This window comes from Diachasma alloeum, unplaced genomic scaffold, assembly GCF_001412515.2.
Source record: "Diachasma alloeum isolate Michigan unplaced genomic scaffold, Dall2.0 Dall_scaffold_00865, whole genome shotgun sequence".
Classification (NCBI taxonomy): domain Eukaryota; kingdom Metazoa; phylum Arthropoda; class Insecta; order Hymenoptera; family Braconidae; genus Diachasma; species Diachasma alloeum.
In genome coordinates this window covers 148084-168229 of record NW_021680986.1, presented here as the reverse complement: position 1 = coordinate 168229, position 20146 = coordinate 148084, and the positions used below count along the sequence as shown (strand labels likewise).

The window sequence follows — 20146 nt, the reverse complement described above, 5'->3', positions numbered from 1 at the left end:
AATAAAAAAATCCCTCGCGATGAGGAGGGAAAATCCAGGGGGAATAGTAAACTCTCGAGGTCACTGTCCCGGGTTACTTTTATTTCAGCTGAATGCAGGAGAGGAAAGAGACTCTGTGCATTTTGCTCACAGGTATTGGAAGTAGTCGATAAGAATACCAACTGATCTCTCGCTATCTCGATGTCGTGATCGGCACTAGGATAATCGTTATCCTTTCTCCTTCGTTGTCTTGCATTTATCGGAAAATAATCATTTATATTTTTATGTAATCTGTGGTTCGGGTGATTGTGGGACGCCTAATCACTTTCTTAACTTATTGTACATTGAGTGGGTTGTAATGGTGTAACGTTTCCATTATTATTGGGGTTATGCATTTTATTTTATTTATTCTACCGGACATTTGGAAAATTCCTTCCACAATTTTATCGCTTCGTTTATTTGATAAAAGAGTAACAATCAAAATTGAAGAAATAAAAGAATAGAAAGAGGAAAAGAAAATTGAGGAAATATTTTTATTTGAGAAGTTGTGGAACTTCAGGGATTCTAATAATGCGGAAGTCTTTGATTTTGGTGGGTTGAAGTCAGGGAGACCTCTGGGGAATTTAAATTAATATTTAGGTGCTCTTGGTTCAGTGGAGTCAAAATACTGCGATTCTCAGCTTCTCGCGAGCTATCGCGTCCTTGCGCTCCTTCGGGACGAATGGATTTGTCTGCAAATCCCCATTCAATCTAAAACAAGTGGGAAATTGCTTTTGTATTGTGTATTGTATAGTTATTTTTGCTAGTAAATTGGCAATATGCTTCCGAATGGTCATTTTGTTTTTTTTTTTCAATTGGACATTATTCATAGCCTATTTTATTTTCGGGAATTGAATCAATTTTTTCACAACTAATTGTTTTAGATTTTCCACTTGATGAAATTCCATAATTTTTTTTTTTTATTATCCCTCACGAGCTTATTCATTCAAAGTGAGATCGAAATAATTCTTTTCAATGATAAATGAATCAATCTGGACCTTTTTCTTCCATTCGAATAATTAGTGAAAGTGAATTGTCCACAAAGATGAAAATTGTTGTTTCATCGTTCTTTGATTGTTTTATCGAAAAATATCTCAACTATCTGAAAATTTCGATGAAATATTATTAGGAATATTTCATTTATACATAATTGAATGCATTCGAAACATTATATTTTAAGGAACCATCAGAAAGCTGATTTTCAGGGGAATTCATGAAAAATTCGAAATTTCCAAAAATTATCCTGAAAATTAAATTAACCGAGACAGTTAACTTTTAACTTCGTCATAGTCGCATTGAAACAAACATATTAAGCTATAATTGAATTCATTCCAGCGCAATATCCAGAGATATCTGCGGAATTCTGATTTTCGAAAAATACGAAATTTTGGAAAAATTTCACAGAAATCAAAATAACGATTGTTGCCATCGCTTTCATCTTCGAACTCGGTCAGAAGGACATCCCAACGAATTTTTTTCCCGTCATTCAACTCAGAACATTTTTTTAGTTGTGTTACAACTGAATTTAAACAAAATTCGAAAATTGAAAAAATGAATTGATTAATTAAATTTTAATTAATGGCGATGAATGGGGAAACAAACGATTCAATTCCATCGATTCATTAGCGATACAACACAAAATAGAAAACTTAAATTTGAACGATTACAATGCTCCATTCGGAAGCAAAAGGGAACAATTAAACTTCATGTCCTCGAAATTAATGATACAATGCTTTTTCAGAATTTACCTGTAGTGTTTAGTTGCCTCGTAGCAGTCAACATTGTACCACCAGTCGCAGGCGAACTCCTTCTGATTGAATAACGTCCCGTTGCTGCAGAGGAACGAAGCCCCCTGGTGGCCCTCTCGTCCATCATGACAAACGTGATACGCCTGGAAAACGAGAGTTGTTGATAATTGGTGGGAAATTTCTTCAGTGTCGGAGCACAAGGGATTCGATGAACGCGTGTCCGATGAATCAGTCACTCGATTACACGAGCTTACGAAATAGCCGGGAGAATCACAGGCTCTTTCTCAACTTGCACTCTCTGTGGTTACGCCCGATTGAAATGCAGTGTAATTTCACTGGGAGGGGGCTTCGTATGGTTTCTAATCGATCATCATAACATATTGCATGCATTTTTGCAAAGAAAACATTGAGGAGAAACGAAATTTTTAAGGATATTCAGCAATTTTCGGCAAATCTTATTTTTTCATGTTCAAAGAAAATTCTATAATTTATTCTATAATTCTATAATTCAGTAGCGAAGCGGTAAACCGGGTTAAGTCGATTTTGACTTTTGGGCATTTTTTGACAAATATCTCGGAATCTAAGAGAGATAGCAAAATTTTGCTTATTACCTTTTTTGTAACCCTCAGTTGGCTCTACAAAAAAGGTCGTGACAAAAATTTTTCTATCTCTTTTAGATTCCCAGATATTCGTCAAAAACTGGCCCATAGTCAAAATCGACTTGACCCGGTTTACCGCTTCGCTACTGAATTTATTCTATAAATTCTATAATTTATACAATTTAATTAATTTGTTGGCTGATAGCAGAACATGTGAAACTAACTTCTTTGATTCTAAAAAAAAAATTAATCGCAATAATCTCGCCAACAATAAATAACCAAATTTTTCCTTATCCTCGTGCTCTTATGGAATTTATGTTGAAATTGATAATTCACCAACTATAATACTTTAAAAATAAAAATAAAAATAGAAGGTAATGTGCAAAACTATACTGAATCGAATGGCCAGAAAAAAATTTGGGGCCCATTTTGTCCACTCCATTTCTAAATAATAAACATAGGTTGGTGGACTGAAATTTTTATCAAAATAAAGGGAATAACATCGAGGGATTTAATCGAGGAAAAAACAGCAGAGAACAATATTTTTCCCTTGATTTCCAACTAAAAATGACTGAGAATGCATTTCGACACACATCTTCACGCAATTATCGCTGGATTTTCCTCTCCATCCGTTCATTCGCTGAAAAAATATCGACTCAATCAGCCGCCGTTGAAAAATCATGAATGATAAAATAATTTCCCCGGCATTCTCTGTGAAAAATCAGCCATCAAGCTTCAGAGAGACTGTTTCAAAAGTCCCAACTCGCCTGGAGGTCTTTGTAATACACAAGACCCGCTTTTTCTTATATAATAGCTTCGCCGCGCGCTCCAATTCTCAACTCTCAGTTTTATCAGTCCTCGTTCGATCCTTCACATTTCTAATAATAAATTTAGAAGGTGGAAAAAGTTATTGGGTGTCCCATATCGCAGGAGAAAACCTCATGACATTCCTCCTTGGGACGAAAGGGGGGCGGGAATTCGATGCATAATTTTTCGAATTTTATCTTCCAAAGATTTATGCTTTTGAGACCAATTATGCGAGCCTTTCGAAACTGTAATACTGATCCGGAGGCGACAATTACCTTCACTCTGGTCATTATTCCGAGTTAAATGCCTGCGAAGTCATCATCCGAGGGTCTTAGTCTTCATTCGGGCGCTCGGTCGCTTCCGCGTTGCGAAATACATTCTCTCACAATGATTCTATTCACAATCTGATTAGAATTTGGTGTGGGAATACTAAGGTTTTTTGGTTGCAATCTCTGAGATTGGTAAATGAATAATGTTCATTGTTCATCGCTCATTAGAATATTGATAATTAAGTGGAGACTACTATGAGTTTTAAAAGATCAATTATATAGATCTGAAAACAAATAATTAGTGCAGAAAAAATTTTTTTTATTGTTCGTTTGCCCGAAAACGCTTAAAATGCTAAAAACAGTCCAGGACCTCCAATTTTTGAGCTACAAAAGATTTTTTTTTTTCAAAATTTTCGGAAAAATGTGTGGAACGATAATTACGAGCCAGTTTTTTGGAATTCGACTCCTACACAGCTGATTTCGGTTTTTTTCATGTAAAAAAATTCACTATTTGTGTAAAAAAATACAAAAAAAGCAAATTTAGCCATGTAAGAGGCGACCTAAAAAAAAACTAGCTCGTAATTGTTATTCCACATATTTTCCTGAAAATTTTGAAAAAAAAAAATCCTTGGTAGCTCACAAATTGGAGGCCCTGGACTGTTTTTGGCATTTTAAGCGTTTTCGGGCAAACGAAAAAAAAAAAATTTTTTTGCAGTAATTATTAGCTTTTTGTTCTATATAATCGATCTTCAACGTATGAAAAGTCTCATTCCAATAACCCACGACTTTTAAAACCCATAATAGTCTCCCCTTGAGTGAATTTAATCTTTAGTTAAGTTTTCCAGAAATATCTCCGAATTGAAGGGAGATAGCGAAATTGTCATAATAACCTTTTTTGTAGGGCGAATTGAGTGCTACTAAAAAGGTTATGAGAACAATTTTGCTATCTCCCTTGGATTTCGAGATATTCATTGAAAACTGGGCAATAGCCAAAATCGACTTGAACCGTTTGACCACTTCGCTGCTGAAAGAATTAAATTTCGGGGAAATATCGAAAATAATATTATTCCCGATCTCTGCTGTTGGGGTTTATCAGTGGATTAGAATATTGCAATTATGTCTTGCGGATTTTCAATGATACACTTTCATCGAGACCATCGTCCTTGTAATAATTCCCAATGCTCGGATTTTATAGTTTTTCTTTCTCTTTTTCAATGCACTCGGTAACATTCTTATCGTTTCCAGACTTCTCGCTGTGGTGACTTATGGACGTATTGGGTTCCGAGTTCATAATTACGATGATAATGAGTGTGCGTGGGTAATTAATGAGAAGGTGAATGCGTTGCCGCGGTATCGTGCGGCGTAATTAGTGCGTTGTAAAAGTTAATGTCAATGACTTCATCGAATACACGATTTCATTTATTTAAAATGATTTTATTGTCGCGTCAAGAAGTGACGCTGGTTTCAAAACCATTAAAGTTTATTGATTTTATCATCTTCATTAATTTCAAGAGTTCAAGTCATTTAATTTTATTCATTAAAAGAGACTTCAAATTAACGATCATGCCGCCTCATCAAGTAAAAACAAGTGGGAAAGTGCTCTCGTCACAACCTAGTCAATATATTTTTGCAGATAAAGGTTCACGGATTTTTTTCCTTCGAAATAATTCCCCGGAGAAAATTCCCGGAATTATTTCCCCTTACGAATGTGAAAAACAATTACACAAACACACATTACCAACGTCAATTTTATTTATTACATCCTTCAATCTTCGAATCACGCCAGATGAGAATTCAACTTTTTCAATAGATCAATCATAAATAAATTACGTTACCGCAATAAATTAATTGTCAACATTTTGGAACCAACTCCCCCAATTAATTCGAATTAATTAGGGAGGAAGATTCATTAAAAAAATTATTGACGACATTTAATGAAACATAATTTATTTTTTTTATTTTTCATTCTTGCCGGAGATTTTTTTTCCGGCGATTTTCAGGGGAAAATATTCCGGGAAAATAATTCCGGGGGAATATTTAGACGAGAGATTTTTTCCCAATTTGTTTCTGAGTGGAATTTCTATGAGGATGTATTTTAAATTAAATTCAACGATTCATTTCATTCAACATTGCCCTAAAATAAATTTTCCAACAGAACATGATGCATATTTAAATCATAATTACATTCATTCGAACAATTATTTTTTGAGCCATCGTCGAAAACCATTGGTCACAAAAATATTCTCCCATTTGACTCACCTGACACCCAGTTTCCGGATTAGCGTACATCCCCGGCACAAAGGGGACCCGCGCGCACGAGAACTCCGTCTGCGGCACCTGATGATATATCGGGTAGTCCACCCCCGGCGCCCCCGGAATTTTGCTAAAGTCCTGGTCCTTCTTCCTCTCCTCGTTTTTCAGTTGCAACTGCACAGGCGCCCGCACTTGCTCGTGCCTCACCTCCTGGGGAGGCTCTTCCGCCTGATAGTCCTGGAACTCCTGGTACTCCTGATACTCCGGATAATCATCGTAAACCCGTATTCTGAACCTCTGATCCTTCAACAAGACCCATCAACTCCCATTACTTCATTCATTTTACTTCTGATTTCCTCATTTTGCATTTTTACTGCGCATTATTTTGTTGTCGAATAATAGTGTTGATTGAGTGAGAATAAACAAAATGATAATTTATCCGCAATCAGAACTAATTATTTTCTACAGTATGCATGTTATAAATGATAAGTGAACAAGTCCAGTCATCTATTGTTTATTTTTAATTTAAATTTTTAACAATTCAGTAGTGAAGTGGTAAAACGGTTCAAGTCGACTCATCTCCCAGTTGAGTTTTTCAAGAATATTTCCGAATCTAAGGAAAATTGCGAAATTTTCGTAATTACATTTGTTGCAGCTCTCAATCGGCTCTACAAAAAAGGTTATTACAAAAAATTTTCTATCTCTCTTAGATTCCGAGATATTCATTGAAAACTGGCCAATAGTCAAAACTAAGTTATACCGTTTTACCACTTCGCTACTGAATTATTGCAGCTAAAGGAAAATATTCAACATATTTTTTTAAATCAATCAAAAACCCTGTTTCTAGATTCAAAATTTAACTCTCCAGCAGTACTTATCGTTGAAACGTAAGCTGCTTGGATTGTATCTTTAAAATATATATTTCTCAATAAAAACGAGAAGAAAATAAATATTTTTAACAATTTGTTTTTCGTCCTGCGCAATGAAAAAAACATCGATTTTCTAAATAATCGATGTTTTTTGAGGTAGCTCTGCCCTTCGGCCGGGCTACGCTGTACCTTTGAACATTTTCAATTTTAAAATTTTTCAACTAAATTGCGTGGAAAAAATTTGAAAAAATTCATACCCAGTCAGTATGATCTAAATTAAATTTCGCAAAATATCAATATTTTTTCAAACATTATTATTATTTTTTCCCTCTTATGAATAAATAATAAAACTTGTTTGCAAAATGCCGGATTATTTTTTATGAGATGTCAAAAAAATTCTTGATTTTTTCACATCTGATGAAAAAAAAATCAGATTTTAATCTTCGATCACAATGGAAATGTTGATTTTCACATAAGACACAGTGTTAAATCCTGATTTTGAAACATTTCTTCTTTGAAAAACCAAAACGATAATTAAATTGAGAAAAAAATTAGAATTCCTAATCTACTCGAGTTTTCTGCAAATTTTTGCAGTTTTCAATAATCTTTGAATTTACCGTAAGGGCAGAGCTACTTTAAATCATCGCCCATCCCTCCCCCGCATCGAAAAAAAACCTATTCGCGCGCCGTAAAATCGCTCGGCATAAATAATTCTCCTCCGAATGAAGCGCCAGCATCATTCATCGTTTCAATCCACTGAGCCCGACCGCAGTCATCCCGATCTGAATGCTCCAGTGGTCTTCACTGCAAGTTTAATCCCAAAAAAATGAAAACAAAGAAAATGAGCGCGAAAAACATCTCGTGCCCACCGACCGTGTCAGCCTCCCCCCAGAGTCAAGGTTACGATAATCGCCACGAAAGAAAATGCCTCCCGAGAATTGCGTAAACAGTTTTTCCCCATTTTCCCGTTTTTTGTTCAATTTCCCACGAAACAACGTAAGACTCGAGTGCAAAAAGCGAAGAGTTGCGTGAAGGCGGTCTGCACCTGATTGAACGTAACTACTTGCGGCCACCGGAGGCGCCCGGAGCGCCACTGTACTGAGTAGTTAAGGACCTCACCTGCGAGAGGGTGAAGGTGAATCCCCCGATGATAATGAGAATTCGCAGTGTCACTGGATAGCTCCTTGCCATGACCGCACTGAGTTTGACGTTGAGGTAAACTGCTCCAGCTTCCGTTGTGTTTGAGGCTCTCTTGCCTGGCATGAGGTAAATTATGTCACAGAGAAAGTCACCAGTTACTGAATATCTCATGGGTAAACCCCACCCCTGCGTTACGAACGGAAAAACGGTGATCAGATGTGCGAGAGGAAATTCAATCGGTCCAAAACACTCGACCAACTCGCCGTCATTAATTCCGGAACACGAGAATAATAAATTCCAGCGGATCATCTCGTTGTTTGATTGATGACGCCCGGAGGTGCGAAATTGCGCGCGAGTTTTTGCCGCGAATACGTATTCAGTGGAAACTCATGACACAATTGTTCGCCTGGACACCGAGGAAAGAAAATACAATGTATTATTCGAGTTGAAAGAAAGTTTTCTGGTGGATTCTACTGCTTTCCATGAATTTGCTGGGGAGCGCCGCTCTCAGTGGTGGATGTATAATTTTCCTGCGGAGGAAAACAAGATCGTAAATTATGAGCGAGAAAAATAAAGGAGAATACTTTTTCTCGGGGAGTACGGACACTCCACGAGGATTTTTCTACGAGAGTATTGGAATTTTATCGGTTTTTCTTCGGGATAATTATGGCTAAACTGGGGTTGTTGTTCCAGTTATTGTTGAATGCGTGAATTGAGAATCTGAATCGTGACTTAAATTACCATTTTTTGATTATTGAGATAATTTTAACATTGTTTTATTCAGAGGGAATCTTGAAGATGTCGATTAATCACTGATGAAAATTCCTCGATTTTAATATGAAATGTAATTGATAAAAATTTTACGATTTCTAGATTTCTGTGATACCAACGAACATCTAGAGAGTGCAGAGAGTTATCGTACGTCGGGAGCGTAATATCGTTCGCTAATTATCTTCTGCCAATAAAGAAAACAGATTCAAACGCCGGTGAAATGATGACGATAATTGATAAATTCTCGATTTTCGTGTTCTCGACTTGTTGACGATTAACATTGATTAGACTGCAGTAGTGATTAGTGGCCTTTTCTCTCGAGATGAGGATAAATGAGCAAATGCAAAGTCCTTAAACAAGTCTTGCTTGTGCGAAACGTGCAGAGAGTGCGCCGGAATGAAAAATTTTTGTCGCGAAAATAGATTTAGTAGTTCAAAAAAAATTGCATTCTCTGTAGACGCAAGAAATGTTGTTTCTAGCACTACTCCTTCGTTATTCGATACTCCCATACGTATTTTGCTCCCGAAAAATCTTTGTTTTATGCGAAACAAGGGATAGTAGTTTTTCGTTTCGGCTGTCTAATAATCACAGACAACAAATGAACCCTTTAATGAAACAATAATAATGATACGATAGCAATCTTGTAAATTGGGGATAAAATATTTGTTGATAAATTTTCCTCTGTATGAGATATTTTCATCCTGAAAAGGCACCGTCTGGTGTGAATTATCCGCCTCTTGAGCCAAATATTTCGTTGCTCTCGAAAGCAGAACAATTATTCATGTTTGAGACTTTCAAATTCGAACCAAACAAATTCTTTTTCGGCAATTTTCAACTAGCGATTTTGTTGGTCCAAACAACTTGTTTGACAACGCGTTTGTTATTCTCTCAGTGTACGGCGCGACGAACTAAAGTCGAAAATGTCTTCGAAAAGGAAATTAATGCCATTAATTTATACATATTTTTCACCCTGAATTCAACGGTTTATGCAGAATTCCCCTAGACACGATCTGTCATACTTATTTGTATACAAAATTATTTATTCAAAAATTGTCTTACAGAAATAACAATATTTAAATTCAGTCGACCAATGACGAGTGATTCACGTCGTGATAAATGGCCTCATGATGAATCATCCCCACATATTAAAAAAAATCGTCAATTGTTCATTTTTCATGCACTGCATTTGACTTGATGAGTCCATTCACACCTCTTCAACTCTTCACTGTACGCTGTACCAAACGGACACGTTGAAGACGTCTTCCGCCATCCGGAGCATTCATGAAACACCTAAAAAGACAAATTGTTATTTCATCCGCTCTTAATATCATCGTCTGAGCAAATGTAACACCCCAGACCTCGGGGACCATTTGACCGTCGCGTGAGAAATCGAATCAGCCTACAGTGAGAGAAAAACGACAAAGTCCTCAAACAAGTCTTACTTGTGCCAAGAAAATAGTTTTTTGAAAATTATCAAAAAAGGATTTTTTGTGACAAACATGCAGAGAGTGCGCCGGAATGAAAAATTTTTGTCCCAAAAATATATTTAGTAGTTCAAAAAAAATTGCATTCTCTGTAGACGCAAGAAATGTCATTTCTAGCACTACTCCTTCGTTATTCGATACTCCCATACGTATTTTGCTCCCGAAAAATCTTTGTTTTATGCGAAACAAGGGATAGTAGTTTTTCGTTTCGGCAGTCTAATAATCACAGACAACAAATGAACCCTTAAATGAAACAATAATAATGATATGATAGCAATTTTGTAACTTAGGGATAAAATATTTGTTGATAATTTTCCTCTAATGAGATATTTTCATCCTGAAAAGGCACCGTCTGGTGTGAATTATCCGCCTCTTGAGCCAAATATTTCGTTGCTGTCGAAAGCAGAACAATTATTCATGTTTGAGACTTTCAAATTCGAACCAAACAAATTCTTTTTTCGCAATTTTCAACTAGCGATTTTGTTGGCCCCAACGAGATTCGTTTGACAGCGTTTTTTCTCTCAGTGTAATCGTCCCATGACTAGTCCGTTCCCACTTATATAATCCCCGTCACCCCGTGCTCCTGCACATTATGACACTGACTGATATACTAGAGTAAATTAATCGAAGTAGTGGACTGAATGAAAAAGACTGACAAATTCCTAGAAAGTGACGGGGCATTTCTCATTCAATTCTAAGGGGATTATCTCTGAATACAAGTTCTATTTTCACCTGACAGTTGGCTTTGATGTCAGCGAATGTTCCTATCCTCCCTTCGCATGAAAATCCTGTTTCTGGAATGCTCGTCTCACGTTTCGTGTCTTCGAGCTGAGGCGAGGTAAATTCGAATGCAGATTTTGCAGAAGTTTTAATGGCCTTCCCTGCGGCTGTTAGCGCGTTCGCCAGAGTAGGATTTTCCGTATGACGCAATCGTCGGTTGTGGAAATCGTCGAGAAATCCTTGATAGTTTTCTATAATCTGTGATAATACGAAAATATATTTTCACCCCATTTATTTGCAGGGATGACCAACAATATTAGAGTTCGACAATATTAAAAAGGTTAATTTAATATTTAAATTTTTTTTCAACATTCATATTAACAGTTGAAAACTTTATAATTTAACGGCAATTATAATTGCTGAATACGGCTATCTCTGTTTATTTGCACTCGAATTTTTGTTTTCTTCAAATTTTCTTTTTCTTTTTTTTATTTTATAAATTTCTAAAATTTTACTTGATAAGTGTCAAACACCGGTGGATGTTCATCACGAAGTTGGTCCCTGAATCTACTTCCACTCCAATCGAAGGCGTGCGGATGATCCCAGGAGGGATGATAGAACCCTGAGAATAAGATGTGATCCGCAGGGATGATGAGGGGTTTAATAATAGGCTTGTAGATCTTGGGGGGAGTGGGAGGGGAAATGGGAACGGGGACTGGCGTTTGTCGGTGGAAATTCACGTAGCCGTGAGCCTCAGCTGGAGGATAAGTCGATTCATGACGGTGATCGGGGGGATTGAGAGTGAGGCCGGAATCGCCAATTGGTTTCCTGATGACGTACGTTGTGTCCACAGTCCTCGGCTGATCGTAGTGATATCTACCTTCCGGTGGGACGTATCTGTTGTCTACAGTCGCGTAAACCTTGAGAATGCAAAGGAAAAAAAGATGAATGAATGCTCGGACACAATTTCCCGGACAAAATTAACATTTTTTTCAATTTCCCGGGCAAAGTCTCTCGAGGAAAACCTCCCTGGAGAGGGCAATCACCAAATTTGATATGAATAGAGGTTTACAAATGTTTATTTTTAAAATTCAGTAGCGAACTGGTCAAACGGTTTAAGTCAATTTAGTCTTTGGTTGAGTTTTCCAGAAATATTTTGGAATTCAGAGGAGATAGCGAAATTTTCATAATAACCTTTTTTGTAGAGAAAATTGAGGGCTGCTAACAAGGTTCTGAGAAAAATTTCGCTATCTCCCTTAGATTTCGAGATATTCATTGGAATCGACTATTCTATTTCTTTTTCTTCCTTTATTTTATTCGAGAATAACTCAAAACTACGTTACCAACTACGTTGGTTCTGTGAAAAAAAAAAGACGGGATATTTTTCTTTTTTTTTTTATTACATGTTTTTTTTTTTTTTTTTTTTTTTAACCGTATGATCGATAATATTGTTGTGATTATACGAATAAGTTTTCGGAAGGGATTTTTGGGAGGAGATTTTGTCCTCTAACATTTGAGAATTGAATCTCAAATGAAATCCGAAGACTTCTTCATCCCGTCGTGATTGATAATATCACGATTGCCCCACGATTTCAATCCACAATAGTGCCCCAAACAAATGTATGAAATCAGGGATCGGTAATTCGTAGAATAATGTCTCACGAATTCAACAATAGAACACACGAGAATTGCTGGGTATTACGTACCTTTATAACTTCAGGCTGGATTCGGTCATGAGTTGGATGTTTGTCTGCGTGGCGAGCCTCGAGTATCACGCCATCAACAACAGTGATACCTTCTTTATTCAGGCGATTCAGGGCTAGACGGTCTGTTCTAAAAGCTTCTTCCGGAATTTTACCGCCGAGGGCTGGGAGCACTTGTTCACGGAATATCTGGCGCTTTTGCTTGAATAACAAATTATTTGGAGAGAAATTTTTTATTAAAATTATCCTACCGTTCTATAAAAGTGTATTACGAGTCATCGTTTCCTCATTTCTACCCCGAAATTCAGTGAAAATTAATATGATGATCAAATTTTATTCTACTTTAGAGAAATTGAGTAGCGAAGCGGTAAAACGGTTTAAGTTGACTTAGCTCTCATCTGAGTTTTTAAGGAATATCTACGAATTCAAGGGAGATAACGAAATTTTTGTAATGACCTTTTTTGTAGAGCGAATTGAGTGCTATAGAAAAGGTTATGTCAAAAATTTTGCCATCTTCCTTACGTTCTGAGATATTTATTGAAAACTGGTAAATAATCAAAATCGACTTAAACCGTTTTACCGCTTCGCTACTGAATTTTATCCTGATAAAAATAAAAATTACCGTGCCGGTAGAGTAAAAATTTCGTCTGTGATTATTCTCGAGTCCACCAACAATCCCCCAACATCAGCTGCCATTCTATCGCGCGGGGTAATGTTTAGAGAGAAAAGGGAAAACAGATCCAAATTGATGAGTTATCGATATTCATTCAGTAAAAATGAAAATTTCATTGAATTCGGGCGCAACGAGCGAGTTATCTTATTTGAAACCCGCTGATGCCTATTGACCCTCATAAGGGTCACAAATGAGACTTTTCAGGGTGAAGTCCATCGATTCAAAAAAAGCGAGAAAAAAATGAGAAAATGAAAATTAATGAAAACAGAGATTTAGTAACAACACCCAATGGAATTGAATGTAGAGCGCGATGCGGACGTAATATCTGCATGTGAAGCAAATGTGGGAGAAGCAGCAGTCTATCTACCCTGAAAACCTATCTCTTGATACATCCGCGCACAATAATACAGTCATAGAACCGAAGCACCGTCGTACGCGTTGAGCAACAATCGCGCGCTTCCAATTCTACGCGCTCCGCTTCACACGGTTGGATAACACAATCCTTTTAGCTGAACGGGATGATAAATTTCAAGTGCTTTGGAAATACCCGTGCGATGCATTTAAAAATCCCGTAATAAATAAATGAATAAAAATAAATTCCTCGGAAAAAGGGGAGATGTTGTTTTTTGTGAAGGAAAACCCGAACGAAATGAGGAGGAAGTAATTAAAAACCTTTTGGCAATTGATCATTTCAGGGAGAATGAGCGCCAAGAAGGTCCATTGGCAGAACCATCTCTTCCCCTTCCTCATGGTGATTCCCCTTCAGCTGCCCCTGTGACCTCACATTCAGACTTTGAATCTCTTCCTGCAACAGAACAACAAAAACTCAGCATCATATTTACATAATTCTCTTGAGGTGCACGGGCTCCACGCACAGTTACTTTCCCGGCATTTCTCGTTCCCCAAACTATCTCCCATCTCGGCGGGTTACTTGAGATTAAATTGCTGCTGTTAGCTATCCTTGTATCATCTAAACGCTTCCAATCTGACGGAATGGGCATCGGCAATTACAACGCTACTAGTTAAGGCGAATACATTGACGCGGAGTGAAAGTGAGGAGAGGATGATCATTGGATAATTCCCTGTTTCAGCCCAAAATTTAGGCAATTGAGGCTTGAGGGCAAGAGGAGAATTCAACACATATCGGACCATTTTTTTTGGGACTCTTGAAGATGCTCTTGATAATTATGTTATCAAATATAATATAATATCAATCATTAATATTATATAATATTTAAAAGAACAAAAAATTATTAGCAGATCAGCAAATTTTTGTAAATATTTATAAATATTTATTAATATTAAATGATATACTATAATGTTAATTATAATAATTAATATAATATTAATGATTAATATTATATTATATTTTTAAAAATAAAGATATGCGCATCCGCATCATTTACGTTGAAGAAGGGAATTTATATAGCGTTCCACATCTTTGTTACGTCGTAGGAGAATGAGTGAACGGGATTTGGATGAGGTAGGGGGGGAACCGGGATTATTTTCAATATGAATAACCAGGAAATTTTTAATGGAAAAAAATGGATAATCCAGACCGGGGTTTGAACCCGGAACCTTCCGATTATGCCTCGGGCGCTCTCCAAATACCAAATGATAATAAAAATTATTATTCACATAAATTCCAAACCCCAATGATAATAATCCAATAACTGATAATTATAATTATCAATTATTGGATTATTACTGATAATCAATTCCTAAAAAATTATGTATGAAATACATTACAAATATTATGTATGAAATTATGTATGAAATACATAATTTTTTATGTATTTCATACATAATTTTTATGTAATTATGAAATATATTCCCATGCATTTTTTTATGTATTTATTTTGTTTTTATTTTATGTTGTGTTTTTATTTTTTATGTATTTTTTTTACACATGAAATATATAATTATTTTTTAAATTTCTGTTTAAACCCATCCATTTATCACATCCATCATAGATGGATAGTTTTTATTTTTGATATTCATAATCAAATTATATAATTTTCTTCATGAGTAAAACTATAATCTTGATAACATGCTTTACGTTGTTGCATAAATATTGTTCAATAATATAGATTTGATTGAAGACAGTCGATGTCCACTTCTGCCCGTGTCTTATATAACGACCGCAATTTATCTGCCTCAATGGCAAACATGACGTGTGCAGAAAAGAAAATGTGGATCATCAATGAAATAATCATTACGGCTCATCTTTCTTCAATTTCGTCAGATCAGAGTCATCACGAATTTTGATTTTGGTAATTTCACCTGTCGTTTCGCTCGCACGGAGGGAAATATTCAGTAAAAATTACGGAACAATTCACGTAATCCGCAATGGGGAGTCGGTTTCCGGGAATTTTTATGGGAATGCAAGAGAAGAAATCTGAAACGTTCAGTGAATTTTCAGGTTCATCACTCAACAAAGTAAGAAATCCCAGTCGTAATTTAAAATCGCTATTTCATAATCAGAAGTGATTCCCGGAATGAATGATGATCGCACTAGCCGAAGAAAGTGATCTGAGGATGCACTGACGCAAGAGGTCCAGGCGCGGTCCCGGTGTGCACGTCTCCACACTTGTAAACAAAAGTGGCGTCTCGTTCGTTCACGATTTCGCACGCTGCATCGCGTCGTGATCACATCGTCATTCGGTGGCGGACCTTTCAATGTTTTTCACTGCCATCGCGGGCTGCAACGTAATTCTTTCACCGTGTCTTAATTCTCGCGTTTCCTTTGTTGTGGATCACTTCGCGGAGGTCAATCTGACCGAATGTCTCAGCAGATTTTTTGCTCACGTGTGCATCCGGAGAGATGACGCATTCGAGCCGAATAAGAGTCTTTAAATTAAAATTTCACATTCACCGCAACAATTGTTTCGTTGGAAATTCATAAACTCATTAATTTATTTGAATTAAAATTCTCAATTACATGAAATAAACAATTCATTAATTCTTTTCAAATGAATTCATCGATGTTTTTGTGCCAAACATGCAGAGAAAAAAATTATAATTCATCAATTTTAAATGAATTCTCTATTGAAAGGGAACAATCAAACGATAAAAACATTATTACGGGCTATTTGATTGAACCCATTGAACTCAGATTAACCCTTTCACGAAATTCACGAGAAATTCTTGTCTCGCTAGCTTCATGCGTATTTGGATAGAAATTGAGGGACGGGGGTTATTTATTTCCTTTTTTCGGTTATTCTAGGGCATTTGTGGGAGACGATGACGCCTGATCGTGCCGCCTTCCCGAGATAATAGAGGACCAATTCAACACGTCCGACTACTGCCTTTCCCAGATGACAATTTAATAGTAATTGCCGTTATTGCTCTCTCGTATTTTCATTTCCAGCCGCAGTACAACAGCGGTTGACTCGACACTAATTAAACTAAATCGTCGCAATCTATCTTCAATCAAGAATAGATCGCGTCTGTTTAATCACCGGGATTTTTCATCAAGCGTGAAATGTTGAGTCTTACCCTTCCTTACCTGTTCTGTCAAACGAGATAGCACAGACACCCCGCCCCCCGCCACTCCCCGAAAAATATATAATATAAATAATTTGTCAACTTGCAAAATACGATAAATTCCACCTGACGACAGGAATTATTTCTACGATTTTATCCAACTCATGGTTTACTTGACTTGAGGCGGTAATGGAGACCTTGAAAATAAATTTATTGTTCCAATGCTTGGCGAAAAAAAATTTTCTATCAATAACATGAAACACGTAACGAAAATTCAGAAAAGTCGATTTTGGCTTTTGGCCATTTTTTGATAAATTCCTCGGAATCCAAGAGAGATAGCAAAATTTTGCTCATGACCTTTTTTATAGCCCTCAGTTGCCTCTGCAAAAAAGGTTATGACAAAAATTTGTCCAGCTCTTTTAGATTCCGAGATATTCGTCAAAAACTGGTCAGTAGTCAAAATCGACTTGACGTGATAATAAAAAATTTTTCTGGATTCAACCCTCGAATTAATTCAATGGAAGATCGCCATGCACCGAACGTATGCATCGTTCCATCCATTAACCTCAATCATCCTCAAAGTTTTCGTGTATTTACCTATCAAACACCTGCAACTCACTCTTCCCTCGCCCCGAGTGCAATCTTTCCTCAATTTTCACACTTATAAATTCCTCCAACTTTGACTTATTCTGCGTTCCCGGCTGTGAGGGGGAACTCGTAAACTCTCAGCGCCAGATGTAGAATATAATTATTAAGTGAACCAATTCGCTAATCACCTTCGACACCCTCGAATAAGCTAGGAGGTAGAAGACTGTTGAAGATGGTACTGAGCTGGGTTGCGGTAGTGGACCGCGTGATATACTCTAGAAGCTCGAAGCACGTGAGTCGACTAGAAAATACTTTCACTGTTGGCGTCGTCTCCACTCACCCTCCTGAAGCCATCGAGGTATTCCTTTCTAAGAACATAAAAATCGAATTCCTGTCGCAGGGATTGGAACGTCATTCAACTAGTCATTGTGATGACTGTTAGCATTCTTTGCTTGCGAATGGAAGCATTGTATTCCCAAAATTACATTTTCTAATTTTTCGGGTTAGGATGGCTAATTCTGGGCTCAGGAATCAGAATATGATGTGATTAACAAAACAATTGCCCAAATCGATTGAATTTGCACTGTAAATATTCGTATTCATGTTATCCAGACCGAGTTCGAACGTGGTTTCGATGCCATTATCAGTTTTCGAATTATAGTCGAAAAACCATGCGCCAACATTGGGCCAACCTTGCGCCAACCCCGCGCCAACCCCGCGCCAACCTTGTGCCAACCTTGCGCCAACCTTGGACTAAGAACATAAAAATCGAATTCCTGTCGCAGAGATTGGAACGTCATTCAACTAGTCATTGCGATGACTGTTAGCATTCTTTGCTTGCGAATGGAAGCATTGTATTCCCAAAATTACATTTTCTAATTTTTCGGGTTAGGATGGCTAATTCTGGGCTCAGGAATCAGAATATGATGTGATTAACAAAACAATTGCCCAAATCGATTGAATTTGCACTGTAAATATTCGTATTCATGTTATCCAGACCGAGTTCGAACGTGGTTTCGATGCCATTATCAGTTTTCGAATTATAGTCGAAAAACCATGCGCCAACATTGGGCCAACCTTGCGCCAACCCTGCGCCAACCCCGCGCCAACCTTGTGCCAACCTTGCGCCAACCTTGGACTAAGAACATAAAAATCGAATTCCTGTCGCAGAGATTGGAACGTCATTCAACTAGTCATTGCGATGACTGTTAGCATTCTTTGCTTGCGAATGGAAGCATTGTATTCCCAAAATTACATTTTCTAATTTTTCGGGTTAGGATGGCTAATTCTGGGCTCAGGAATCAGAATATGATGTGATTAACAAAACAATTGCCCAAATCGATTGAATTTGCACTGTAAATATTCGTATTCATGTTATCCAGACCGAGTTCGAACGTGGTTTCGATGCCATTATCAGTTTTCGAATTATAGTCGAAAAACCATGCGCCAACATTGGGCCAACCTTGCGCCAACCCCGCGCCAACCTTGTGCCAACCCCGCGCCAACCTTGTGCCAACCTTGCGCCAACCTTGGACTAAGAACATAAAAATCGAATTCCTGTCGCAGAGATTGGAACGTCATTCAACTAGTCATTGTGATGACTGTTAGCATTCTTTGCTTGCGAATGGAAGCATTGTATTCCCAAAATTACATTTTCTAATTTTTCGGGTTAGGATAGCTAATTCTGGGCTCAGGAATCAAAATACGATGTGATTAACAAAACAATTGCCCAAATCGATTGAATTTGCGCTATAAATATTGGTATTCATGTTATCCAGACCGAGTTCGAACGTGGTTTCGATGCCATTATCAGTTTTCGAATTATAGTCGAAAATCCATGCGCCAACATTGGGCCAACCTTGCGCCAACCTTGTGCCAACCTTGCGCCAACATTGGACTAATATTGTTGTATCCTATGGGGGTCTCATGAGAATCTTATGGGAGCCTTATGGTGTCTTATGGGGATCTTATTATCCACTCGGAAGCATATTACTAATTTATTACCAAAACAGGTACAATAATTGATAAAAATTGGAAGCAATATCCCACTTGTTATCGTTTTTACCAGGGGAATGATGATGCTGCTTAATGCGAATAACTGACAGCCCGCGACACGCGTCGCTTCGAATCCTTGTACCGTTGTCGGCGTTTTTGTAATTTTTAATGATTCAATATGTTACGGACACTCGACACAGAGTTTACTAGAGTTGATTGTGACTATCGCGAACGTCGCGATTTGACGATAAAATAGTATTGCTTAAACTCCTCCAACATCTCATTATTTATTCTGTTATTATCATCCATGGAAATGAATAACATCGTGTATTTTGAGAATATTCTCATGACGAGGGATAAAATGACGCGGACAAACTGGATAATTAATTTCATGGGGACTGGGAATAGTCGATTCAATATGAACGAAGAGGACTTTTCCCATGCTCCAATTGCGCAACGACATCGATGGACTACTGAAATATAGAATATAGAACGATGTTTGTGGAGGATTGAGATCAGATTGCATTGAGTAATTTGAAGTGTAGCATAAACAGTCTTCTTTAAATTCAGACTGAAGAGAGAATGGGAATAAATAATGAGACGCGTACAAAATGGGGCGAACAAAATCGCTAGTTGAAAATTGCCAAAAAAGAATTTGTTTGGTTCGAATTTGAAAGGATCAAACATGAATAATTGCTCTGCTTTCGACAGCAACGAAATGTTTGGCTCAAGAGGCGGATAATTCACACCAGACGGTGCCTTTTCAGGATGAAAATATCTCATACAGAGGAAAATTTATCAACTAATATTTTATCCCTAAGTTACAAGATTGCTATCATATCATTATTATTGTTTCATTTAAGGGTTCATTTGTTGTCTGTGATTATTAGACAGCCGAAACGAAAAACTACTATCCCTTGTTTCGCATAAAACAAAGATTTTTCGGGAGCAAAATACGTATGGGAGTATCGAATAACGAAGGAGTAGTGCTAGAAATAACATTTCTTGCGTGTACAGAGAATG

The 20146-nt window shown here is 37.2% G+C and overlaps 1 protein-coding gene across 1 annotated transcript; it reads right to left on the bottom strand.

Annotated features, from left to right (window-relative positions):
• Positions 1-524: 524 nt before the first annotated feature.
• Positions 525-17209, bottom strand: LOC107045019. Its single transcript, XM_015267110.1, has 10 exons — positions 17138-17209; positions 13727-13859; positions 12385-12582; positions 11194-11598; positions 10691-10936; positions 9656-9764; positions 7683-7819; positions 5701-5997; positions 1767-1909; positions 525-729 (listed from the first exon to the last, which is right to left on the bottom strand). The coding sequence occupies exons 2-10, from the start codon at positions 13802-13804 to the stop codon at positions 639-641; spliced, it is 1704 nt and encodes a 567-aa protein (XP_015122596.1). The 5' UTR covers positions 13805-13859; positions 17138-17209; the 3' UTR covers positions 525-638.
• Between the last annotated feature and the right edge of the window lie 2937 nt (positions 17210-20146).